This window comes from Rhamphochromis longiceps, linkage group LG5, assembly GCF_057381845.1.
Source record: "Rhamphochromis longiceps isolate RC_006_pf linkage group LG5, R_longiceps_female_GT1.1, whole genome shotgun sequence".
NCBI lineage: Eukaryota > Metazoa > Chordata > Actinopteri > Cichliformes > Cichlidae > Rhamphochromis > Rhamphochromis longiceps.
Genome location: NC_140561.1, coordinates 724,182 through 736,315, shown reverse-complemented (window position 1 = coordinate 736,315; position 12,134 = coordinate 724,182). Strand labels below are relative to the sequence as shown.

The window sequence follows — 12,134 nt, the reverse complement described above, 5'->3', positions numbered from 1 at the left end:
ATATGTTTTCATCACTCCTAAAGCAACACATCTCTACTTATTTTGTTTTGAACTCTACTGACTTTAAACCCCAAAAATAAAATTTTATTTGGTCTTAACCGCAAACACAAAAATCTTCTTGATGTTGTTGTTAATTATTTTCATCCACCACACTCCAAATTATGTTTTATTTTGTGTCCAGCAGGGGAAGAAGGTTGCCTGTAGCGTCACTGCTTCCCCCAGTTGGAGACAATTTCCCACTCACACTTCCACACTTTTTATTTTCTTTGTTTTCATCATTTTCTTTCTCTTTTTTTTATTACCCCATTGTTTTACACCCACACATTAACCTGTTAACTCACTCCTCCAACCTCATTTTCCTTTCACCCCAACAGCTCTCATACAGTCAGCAATCAAATTCTCCATTCATCCTTGAGTACTTGGTCACCTTTAAATGTCACTGTTAATTTTATCAATTTATTTATCATTACTCTAACACTAATCCACTTTTTAATTTGCTTTATTTACTTTAGTTCACTTTCTCCTCTTTGATCACTACGATTTCTTAACTATTTATTATTTCACAGAAAATCAACTAATCTACTTTGTCTCCCTCTTTGTCATCAAGGAATTCACACACACTCACAGGCTGGTCACTCGCCCCCACCTTTTCTTTCTCTCTCACACACACGCACATTTTACTCTTCGTTCGTTCCACCTGTGAACCCGCCCCTCGAGGCTGGCTCACACACACTTCATGCTTCTCGCAGTCCCATTCAAACTTTCTGCGAGACACTTCTTCCTCTGCTTATTCCGGACAACGCCCTAAGCGGCACACAGAGCTGGTGCCGTCCGCTCGTGCGCCTCACAAATTATTCAAACTGCGCCACGGACTCGATACCGCGGTTTATCTTCCCCTAAAAAAATGTAAAACCAAATTAAACCCCCAATTGACTTCACAGTTTGCAAAAATTCGTGACACGGCCTCCTGCCGCGATTTCTACACACCACAAACACTTCAATCGACTCCCGTACTTCAGACGAGACGCCGACTCTAACGGCGCTTTCACACACACACGCAATCTACACACACTGCAGTCAGTGGGCTGAGCCAAGCAGTCGTACTCTCACTAAGAAGCAACTTGCCCCCACTCTCATGCATGTTATCAACCGCGACTAGGATCCAACACCTAGCTTTAGTTATTTAAGGCATTCCCAATATCCCAGGTTACCAACCTAGCTCCTGTCCCACAGGACCCAACGACGCGTCCGAAGATGGGTTGAGTTGCCAAACTCAGAACATAAACACGGCCCTCAGCCGCCACAAAACCTTAAACCCCGCTTTCTAACTAATAGTAAGACACATTTCTTGCTTTAACACACGGGGACGGATCACACACCGCCACTTTTTCTAATAACTAAGACGGATCACACACCGCCACTTTTTCTAATAACTAAGACGGATCACACACCGCCACTTTTCCTAATAACTAAGACGGATCACACACCGCCACTTTTCCTAATAACTAAGACGGATCACACACCGCCACTTTTTCTAATAACTAAGACGGATCACACACCGCCACTTTTCCTAATAACTAAGACGGATCACACACCGCCACTTTTCCTAATAACTAAGACGGATCATACTCCGCCACTTTTCCTAATAACTAAGACGGATCACACACCGCCACGGATGAAACACCGATTCTATTAATCCGTAACAAACGTCTGCTGCTTTAACGCACCGAGATGTCCTTACGGGGCGCTAAACATCAACCTGAGTTCTTATCAAAAGTCTCTTGCTTTAGTCGCTCACAGTACGCTAAACATCAACCTGAGTTCTTAGCAAAAGTATCTTGCTTTAACGCACTGAGACGGACGCTAGCAGCCTTTTTTTTCTACTGAGTGAATTTACACTGGGATACGTTCAACTTAGCAAACAGATAATTTAGGCTTTAAACAATATGCACGGTTCGAAAATAAACAGGTCGTGCTTACCTTTTAATCATGTGAGCTAGCTCTCTGTTCGCCTCGTTTCACGATCTCAGCTCTGCCAATTCATCTCTGCACCTCGAGCGAATCCAAGGGTTTCGGCACCAAAACTGTTGAGAAATCAGTTTTACCCCGGTTCTTTTTATTCCTCAAGCATCCAGAGATGGCACCGGACTCAGTAGTCATTTTTACAAAATCTTTATTCATCTTTACTCATCTTCATTTACTCATCTTTTACTCATCTTCATTTACTCATCTTTTACTCATCTTCATTTAAGCATGCACTTCTAGAAAGGAAGACAAGGCCGGTGTCCCTCTGCAAAAGTCTTCACCCCTTTGTTAGTTACAGCCAGCTTTATAGAAGTGACCCCATCATAAAACCCCCTACGGTGTGCTGCAAACTCTGTGTCTATGTGTACGAGCACATGAATGCCTACATGTGCACGTTCCCATGTGTCTATGTAAGTGCTCGTGTGTGACTGTGTGCGCGTGACAGTTAAAACACTGTGGGTGTAGGTAACTCCCTAGAGGTCATAAAACCCCTCTCACTTCCAGACCACAGTTACAAATGTTGAGACCCCCACCCTAAAACATCCTCTGGGGAATTTCCACTCAGTGGGGGAGAGGTCTCCTACAATCTACTCCTACAATCAGCCTTTATTATAGTGAGGGCAGTGTCAGTGTCTCTACAACAGTTCTACATTATATTTTAACACATTTCTAAACTCTAAATCAGCTAAATATTCTACAGTGTTTATTTTTCTTCTCATTCAGAACTTCAAGCTGCAGTTTGTCATCGTAACCTTAAATCCACCCTGAAGAAGAAGTTCCAGTGTGTGTTTGAGGGCATCGCTAAAGCAGGAAACCCAACCCTTCTGAATCAGATCTACACAGAGCTCTACATCACAGAGGGAGGGACTGCAGAGGTCAATGATGAACATGAGGTCAGACAGATTGAAACAGCATCCAGGAAACCAGACAGACCAGAAACAACCATCAGACAAGAAGACATCTTTAAAGCCTCACCTGGAAGAGATGAACCAATCAGAACAGTGCTGACAAAGGGAGTGGCTGGCATTGGGAAAACAGTCTTAACACAGAAATACAGCCTGGACTGGGCTGAAGACAAAGCCAACCAGGACATCCAGTTCATATTTCCATTCACTTTCAGAGAGCTGAATGTGCTGAAAGAGGAAAAGTTCAGCTTGGTGGGACTTGTTCATCACTTCTTTATTGAAACTAAAAAAGCAGGACTCCGCAGCTTTGAGGACTTCCGGGTTGTGTTCATCTTTGATGGTCTGGATGAGTGTCGACTTCCTCTGGACTTCCACAAAACTACAATCCTAACTGACCCTAGAAAGTCCACCTCAGTGGATGTGCTGCTGATAAACCTCATCAGGGGGAAACTGCTTCCCTCTGCTCGCCTCTGGATAACCACACGACCAGCAGCAGCCAATCAGATCCCTCCTGACTGTGTTGGCATGGTGACAGAGGTAAGAGGGTTCACTGACCCACAGAAGGAAGAGTACTTCAGGAAGAGATTCAGAGATGAGGAGCAGGCTAGCAGGATCATCTCCCACATCAAGACATCACGAAGCCTCCACATCATGTGCCACATCCCAGTCTTCTGCTGGATCACTGCTACAGTTCTGGAGGATGTGCTGGAAACCAGAGAGGGAGGACAGCTGCCCAAGACCCTGACTGAGATGTACATCCACTTCCTGGTGGTTCAGGCCAAAGTGAAGAAGGTCAAGTATGATGGAGGAGCTGAGACAGATCCACACTGGAGTCCAGAGAGCAGGAAGATGATGGAGTCTCTGGGAAAACTGGCTTTTGATCAGCTGCAGAAAGGAAACCTGATCTTCTATGAATCAGACCTGACAGAGTGTGGCATCGATATCAGAGCAGCCTCAGTGTACTCAGGAGTGTTCACACAGATCTTTAAAGAGGAGAGAGGACTGTACCAGGACAAGGTGTTCTGCTTCATCCATCTGAGTGTTCAGGAGATTCTGGCTGCTCTTCATGTCCATCGGACCTTCATCAACTCTGGACTCAATCTGCTGGAACAACAACAAACAACCTCCAAGAAATCTAAATTATTTAACAAACCAAAACTTCAATCTCTCCACAAGAGTGCTGTGAACAAGGCCTTGCAGAGTCCAAATGGACACCTGGACTTGTTCCTCCGCTTCCTCCTGGGTCTTTCACTGCAGACCAATCAGACTCTCCTACGAGGTCTGCTGACACAGACAGGAAGTAGCTCACAGACCAATAAGAAAACAGTTCAGCACATCAAGAAGAAGCTCAGTGAGAATCTGTCTGCAGAGAAAAGCATCAATCTGCTCCACTGTCTGAATGAACTGAATGATCGTTCTCTAGTGGAGGAGATCCAACAGTCCCTGAGATCAGGACGTCTTTCTACAGGTAAACTGTCTCCTGCTCAGTGGTCAGCTCTGACCTTCATCTTACTGTCATCAGAAGAAGATCTGGATGTGTTTGACCTGACGAAATACTCTGCTTCAGAGGAGGCTCTTCTGAGGCTGCTGCCAGTGGTCAAAGCCTCCACCAAAGCTCTGTGAGTACATTTGTACTCATGTTTATTTTTAAAATTTAAACGTGGTCATAGATTTCTTCCATGACAGATCCATGTCCTAAAACCATGAGCCAGCGTAGTTGTATAGTATAAAAGAAAAAAGGAGAACTTTTGACCACAATATTGTAACTTGAATGAACTTTTGATACAGCCTTTAAACATAAAAATTAAGAACAGAATCGGTGACAAAGGGCAGCCCTGGTGGAGCCCATCACCCACCGGACTTATTACTATCCAACTTATTGCCGGCTATGCCAACCAAGCTCTTGCAATGGTTGTAAAAGGATCAAATGGCCCGTAGCAATGGCCATAAAATGTTTCTCAGTTTTATTATTTTCAGTCACATGTTTTTGATTATTAACTGAATATTTTAAAATTCAGGCTTTTTATGTTATACAAAACACCATATTTTCTTATGATGTCTTGTATTGATTCTGAGGGAATAGTTTTCATCAGTATCGCAGATACCAGCCTGAATTTTACTTTGTATTGGATCAGAGAGGAAATCAGTGGCATCACACATCACTTACAGCAACTTCAGTACCACTTCATTTTAATAAACTGGGGGGAGGTGCACCAAGATTCAGTATGAGATAAAGAATTATTTTTAACTGTAAGGTTGGAGAAATCTGTTGTTGGAAATTGGAAGAACAGGTCATCTTAAAAATCACTGCCTTGTAGTTTTATTCAGGCCCCTTCAATCTGTGATCGCTGTTGATTTGCATTGTAAATGCTGCTATTACAAACGTCACAAATATTAGTGTATGTGTGTGTTATTGGGTAATAAACCAAAGGAACAGAATCTACCAGCACCTCACTGATTTCTGCTTAAAAACAACAAAAAAAGTAATAAAGCTCTGATTTGTTTGGTTGATCTTCTCTCCCTTCCCGCTTGATTTCAGACTGAGTGGTTGTAACTTGTCAGACAGAAGCTGTGAAGCTTTGTCCTCAGTCCTGAGCTCCCAGTCCTCCCGTCTGACAGAGCTGGATCTGGGTAACAACAACCTGCAGGATTCAGGAGTGAAGCTTCTGTCTGCTGGGATGAAGAGTCAATACTGCAAACTGGAAACGCTGAGGTCAGATCAAGCAATATCAATTTTTTTTTTCATCAACATCATTTAATCAATTTCATTTGGAAAAAATTAACATTGCGTGTATGTTTTTTTTTTTTTTTTTTAATGAATCCATGCAAGTCACAGTAAACTGCCACATTTGTCTTTGTAACATGAGGCAATAAGGATTCCAGCATGTCCTGGAAACATACATGCCAACACTCCCGATATTTCCAGGAGAATCCTGAATTTCAGTGCCCCTCCCGAAAATCTCCCGGAGCCAACATTCTCCCGTATTTCTCCTGATTTTCCACCCGGAAAACAAAATAGAAAAACCATATCCCAGAATTCATAGCGTGGCCCAGCCAATTCCAGTTTCCAACAATGGCTGCAGCTACTTAGTTTTAATATTGCTCTTATTACTCTTTCTGGGTCACAAAATAAACTTTTAACATATTTTCAGGCAAGAATGTCGCTGGGTAAACTTCAAATATCTGAGCCGGTGAGAACAGCAAACCCCCGCGGACTTTTGCTACTCAGGTTAAACATGATGTATAAGTCACTTAGATAACTTAAAAATGTTATTGTTTGGCTTTTTTCACTGTTTTATGTGTTTGAGTAAATTGGTTTAGCTGAGATTAAAGTTATTAGATTAGATTAAATAAAACTTTATTAATCCCTCAGGAGAATTCCTCTGGGGTTTTCACACACCTGAATAAATGTCAAATAGAAAACTGACAGAAGTGTGAGATGGTCGAGAATTTACGCCAACGTCCGGTTATATTTTAGATAGCAAGGAGCAGACGGCTGAGTGCCAGTCCACCGAGAGAGCTCGTGACGTAATTCTGCCCGTCCAATTTCACAGTCACTCACTTCCAGCCTACCCGGCTTTCCGAGAACACGGCCCACTTAGACCGCGAAGGCTGGGTCCTCAGGTGGATGCAGCCTGTGAATTTGGACACCCCCGCTGTTTCCGGCCAGACAATATTAACAGTGACATTTAGCTTTTTTTTTTTTTCTTTTCGATAAATAAACACTGTAAAATTCAAGTTTTTTGTATTGTGTAGTGTTGTAGTGTTGAAATATTGTAAATGTAGTAGCTCCTCATGGCACCATGAATATACTTTAACACAAGTGTTTCATATCTTCTTGTCATCATTTTTTCAGACTGAGGGGTTGTAACCTGTCAGACAGAAGCTGTGAAGCTCTGTCCTCAGTCCTGAGCTCCCAGTCCTCCCTTCTGACAGAGCTGGATCTGGGTAACAACAACCTGCAGGATTCAGGAGTGAAGCTTCTGTCTGCTGGGATGCAGAGTCAATACTGCAAACTGGAAACACTGAGGTCAGATCAAGCAATATCGATTATTTTTTTCATCAATTAACATCATTTAATCAATTTCATTTGGAAAAAATTAACATTGTGTATATGTTTTTTTTTTAAATGAATCCATGCAAGTCACAGTAAACTACCACATTTGTCTTTTGTAACATGAGGCAACAAGGATTCCACCGTGTCATGAAACAGTGTTGAAATATTGTAAATTTAGTAGCTCCTCATGGCACCATGAATATACTTTAACACAAGTGTTTCATATCTTCTTGTCATCATTTTTTCAGACTGAGTGGTTGTAACCTGTCAGACAGAAGCTGTGAAACACTGTCCTCAGTGGTGAGCTCCCAGTCCTCCCGTCTGACAGAGTTGGACCTGGTTAACAACAACTTGCAGGATTCAGGACTAAAGCTTCTGTCTGCTGGAATGAAGAGTCAATGCTGCAAATTGGAAACGCTGAGGTCAGATCAAGCAATATCAATTTTTTTTTTCATCAATTAACATCATTTAATCAATTTCATTTGGAAAAAATTAACATTGTGTGTATGTTTTTTTTTTTTTTTAATGAATCCATGCAAGTCACAGTAAACTCCCACATTTGACTTTTGTAACGTGAGGCAATAAGGATTCCAGCATGTTCTGAAACAGTGTTGAAATATTGTAAATGTAGTAGCTCCTCATGGCACCATGAATATACTGTAACACAAGTGTTTCATGTCTTCTTGTCATCCTTTCTTCAGACTGAGTGGCTGTAACCTGTCAGACAGAAGCTGTGAAGCTCTGTCCTCAGTCCTGAGCTCCTAGTCCTCCAGTCTGACAGAGTTGGACCTGGGTAACAACAACCTGCAGGATTCAGGAGTGAAGCTTCTGTTTTCTGCAGTGGAAAGTCCAAAGTGTACACTTGGAATTCTCAGGTCAGGATTCAGTCTTTTCTGATGATGATTTTAAAACCTGAGTCAGGTCGATAAATGGCTTACTCATTTACAACAGACATGATTTGTTAAATCACCTTATATATGTGTGCTTAAGTTCTGTGCTGCTCTGATTTATTGCCCGTGCTGTCTTTCAGTTCAGCTTTGTCGAGTCTCTGGTAGGATTTCTTTTACATGACCTGTGTAAAAACAAAACAGTAAACACATTAAGCTGAAGTAAGATGCACAATTTGAAAAATGGGGCACAAAAAATGTTGCTGCTTTCTGGAAAGTGAGTCTAAGAAGACCCAATGGAGAAAGTGAAGAGAAAACTCAATGATTAAGAAGAAGAAAAATGGCAGAGGCAGTTTCTCTTGGACTACCTGCAGATGGGACGAGACTCTAGAAACAGGGATGATTGGAGAAAATGCAAAGAGGCCATATGATAAACCAGGAGATGAATACGCTGGTATTCTGGGGATAGTGGGAGTGAGAGGGAGAGATGCCAGTAAATGATTTCCAGGATAAATTTCAGAGAATCAGAGCTAAGAAACCAAAGCAAGTGGGGAACTACAAACATGTGGACAGACTCATAATTAGCCCAAAGACACATTAAAGCAATCATTATAGGTTTAGAAACAGGGATGGATATGGAGGAGCTTAGCATGAATTTGCATTGAGGGAAAAATAGCAACGAGCATCAGAGGAAACAGTTAGGAAAACTAAAAGGATGTCTTGGCAGGAATACTGCAGTACTTTAGGAAGAACTACACCAGTTCAGAATGTGTGGAGTACAGTTAAGAACATGAATGCAGACAGGAAACAACAGCAGCTGTTGTAAAGTAAATTCAAACTCCTTCATTAAATGCAGCTGGTTGAGTTGAAAACAATGGAGAATGATTGTGTTAAACTGTTTATTCTCTATAGAAACGGAGCAGAAGGAGTGCATGCAGAGCTGGACGTGGGCTGTATATACATGCATGTATCTGTGTTGTCTGTGAGCAGAGGAAACAAAGCGCTTTTGATTCTCCCACAATGAAATATAAATGTAGTTTACATAACACCTGTTACACAGTTACAACAATAATGATGCTGTTAGCTTCAACAACTCCTCTCGACACACATTAACAGGCCATGCAATAAACTAATATCCACAAAGGTCCTGACAGGTAATAAACCTGTTATTACTTACAGTGGCTTCATAAACGCACTGATGGAAATGTCCAGTGTATCATAAGCCAGCCAGTCCTGTTACTGCAATTCACTTCTTCACCAGAAAGTGTCACCATCAGCCTTCAACAGCAGTTTCCAGTATTAATAGTGTTAATGAGCTACAGGTAGTATGGATGGGAAAATGTAGAGTTGCTGGGCAAACAACCTGATCAAATCCACAGTGGGAATAATTGAAGTGATGACGGCAGATGTGAGAGAACAAAAATGAATCATATTGAAATGTTAAATCAGGAAAATCCTGGAGAAGAGGATAGTTCTAATGTAATGTTTGAATTCAAAGCAGCTCTTAAATGCGTGAAATGACTTCACCTGGGGAGGATCAGGTGTGTTACATCATGATGAAGCAGTTAGAGGAGGCTCTGCTGCTCTTCTATAATAGAATATATCAGGAAGCTGGAAAGAACTGTGAAAGCAGGGAAAGACCCCACTAAGACCACAGGTTACAGGCCTACAGCTCTAACACCTCATCCAGGGAAAGTCATGGAAAGATTGACAGTGGACAGACTGATGTATGTGACGCAAAGAAGGCAGCTGTTTGCAGCTTCTCAGCAGGGGGAGGAACACCATGGACCCAGCAGTCAGTTAGAGTCAGAGATGAGGAAAGCTCAGTGCATTAAGAGATGAGGTGTGGTTTGTATCAGCCAACTTAAATGATGGAAATGAACGAGCTGTTCCTGGTTAATATTCTGTTTGCTAACAGTACCACAGACCCAGGCCTAATCTGTCATATGTTAACACGTCCAACATCTCCTCATTTATTGGTGGATAATCCACTAACATGTTTTAATGCACAAGTTCATGTGATTTCTGTGTGCTGATAACATCCAGTCTGTTCTGTGTGGAAATAAAATAATGAAACCAGACGAGGTCGTTTCTGAAGAAGTTGTGGTGGGATTGTTGCTCCTGCCGGACTCGGTCTGTGGCTCGCTGCTGCTGATACAAAGTTGGAGGTAAACAGGTCGGCTAAAAAAGCTGAAGGGAGATGGCTCATAACAAGTGACCGCCACTTTATTAGGTCACAGGTGAACTGTACCTGAGACAGTGGGCACCGTGTACCTAATAAAGTGTCAGCCATGGTAAATGTGTTTCCAAGAGGAGAAAACCAGCTGGCAGCAAAGGCAGGCAGGTGTCCTTTCCACCTAAACAGGAGATATAAAGATGATGAAGGCCACAGTTTGTATTTCATTCAGTACAGTGATGTAGTGATCTAGGATCAGTCCAATCATCAGCAGTTTGAGCCATGTATGGATTAAAGTGTATTTGTGAAAATGTTGGACGGTTCCTTTATCAGTGTGTAACAGTGTGTGTGTGAGAGCCATGTAATGTCCATGTGTGCATGCTGACTGTGCTGCTCTGACCCCCCTCCTCCTTTCAGGGTGGAGCCTGCTGGAGTCCGATGGTTGAGACCAGGTCTAAGGAAGTGTAAGTGTGTTTTTAATGGGATTCATGAAAACAAAGCAGCACACATTCAACCATCTTCATCATGTCAGGAGTCATCATCAAAGTGTCAATCAATGAACAGATGATGGATCAATAACTGCAGCTGGATTGTGTTTGTTCTCTCCATCAGATTCCTGTCAACTCACAATCGACACAAACACAGTGAACACAAAGCTCCAACTGTCTGACAACAACAGGAAGGTGATACATGTGAAGGAGGTTCAGTCATATCCTGATCATCCAGACAGATTTGATGTTCATCCTCAGCTGCTGTGTAGAGATGGTCTGACTGGTCGCTGTTACTGGGAGGTCGAGTGGAGAGGAGACGTTTATATATCAGTGAGTTACAGAAGCATCAGAAGGAAAGGAGGCAGTTATGACTGTGTGTTTGGATTCAATGATCAGTCCTGGAGTCTGTACTGTGATTATGATGGTCCTCAGTCTGTCAGGCACAATGAGAGATCAACATCCATCTCCTCCTCCTCCTCCTCCTCCTCCTCTGTCTCTAACAGAGCAGCAGTGTATGTGGACTGTCCTGCTGGCACTCTGTCCTTCTACAGAGTCTCCTCTGACACTCTGATCCACCTCCACACCTTCAACACCACATTCACTCAAACTCTTTATCCTGGGTTTAGAGTCTGGACTCCTGGTGCCTCAGTGTCCCTGTGCTGAGTGGAGTGTAAAGAGTGTCTCCTGTTACAGAAACACTCTGACTGTTGAACAGATAGTTCAGTCTGTACATGTCTGTCTCTTTCACTCACAAACACGTTTTCAGATTCATGGATTCAATCAGTTGATGTTTGAAACTCTTCTAAATGATTCCTTGTAAACTTCTTCCTCTTCAGTCACAAACAAACAGGAAGTGATGTCACATGTGTTCCTGTCCACACAGCAGAATGAGTCTATTGCTGACAGTGATGTACAAACAGAGTGAGCATTTCTGAGGCCCAAAATAAACTGAGTAGTTCACTGAATGAACAATGGACTGTGAGCTCAGTTCCTTCATCATTAGTATGGATTATATATGTATCTGTATTATATTAGTATCATATATATCAGGTGCTGCTGCTTTCAGTCATTGTGCAAATGTGCTGTTTGTAAGGTTGTAAAGCTGCAGTCAGCTGAGACTGAAGAAGTCACCTGATCAGCGAGCAAACGTTTCTGAAAACGTCCAGATGAACAGAATCAACCTTTTGGGATCAGCCAGCAATGCAGCATCATTGTTGTTCAGCTTCAGAGGTTTGCAGGAATGAACTGATGACCAGAAACAGCTGCAAAGTCCAAGAAAATACCAGCTGGAGTTCAGCTGCATTTGAAGAAGTCAAAGAAAACTATGTTAGAGGATCTATCACAGCAGCTGAAGCCAAAGTCCAACACTGGATACCAGCTGAGCCTGTGCTGAGTGTAGTGTTACAGGAAAAGGGCAGAAACACTGGTAGCTCCCAGTGATGCTGACTGGGGCACAGAGCTGAATGATGCAGCATCAGGACACTGTTTCAGTCTGACTGACAGAGAAACCTGTAGCTGTATCTACATGTGAGGCAGAGGCCACACAAGCAGCTTTCTATGTTTCACAGTGACTGAGATCTTCAGTGGGGGTGG

The 12,134-nt window shown here is 42.5% G+C and overlaps 1 protein-coding gene across 2 annotated transcripts in view; it reads left to right on the top strand.

The window, feature by feature from the left end:
• Nucleotides 1-12,134, top strand: part of LOC146669000 (protein NLRC3-like) — a 47,427-nt gene extending 35,293 nt beyond the window's left edge. The window contains exons 6-12 of one of the 2 annotated variants that reach the window (XM_085405392.1): nt 2,749-4,549; nt 5,470-5,643; nt 6,787-6,960; nt 7,236-7,409; nt 7,689-7,862; nt 10,468-10,514; nt 10,663-12,134. In XM_085405392.1, the coding sequence (XP_085261518.1) occupies nt 2,749-4,549; nt 5,470-5,643; nt 6,787-6,960; nt 7,236-7,409; nt 7,689-7,752 (2,387 nt within the window). In that variant the 3' untranslated portion in view covers nt 7,753-7,862; nt 10,468-10,514; nt 10,663-12,134. Of the gene's footprint in view, nt 1-2,748; nt 4,554-5,469; nt 5,644-6,786; nt 6,961-7,235; nt 7,410-7,688; nt 7,863-10,467; nt 10,515-10,662 lie in introns of those variants that run through there. The other variant, XM_085405393.1, reaches the window with a different exon arrangement.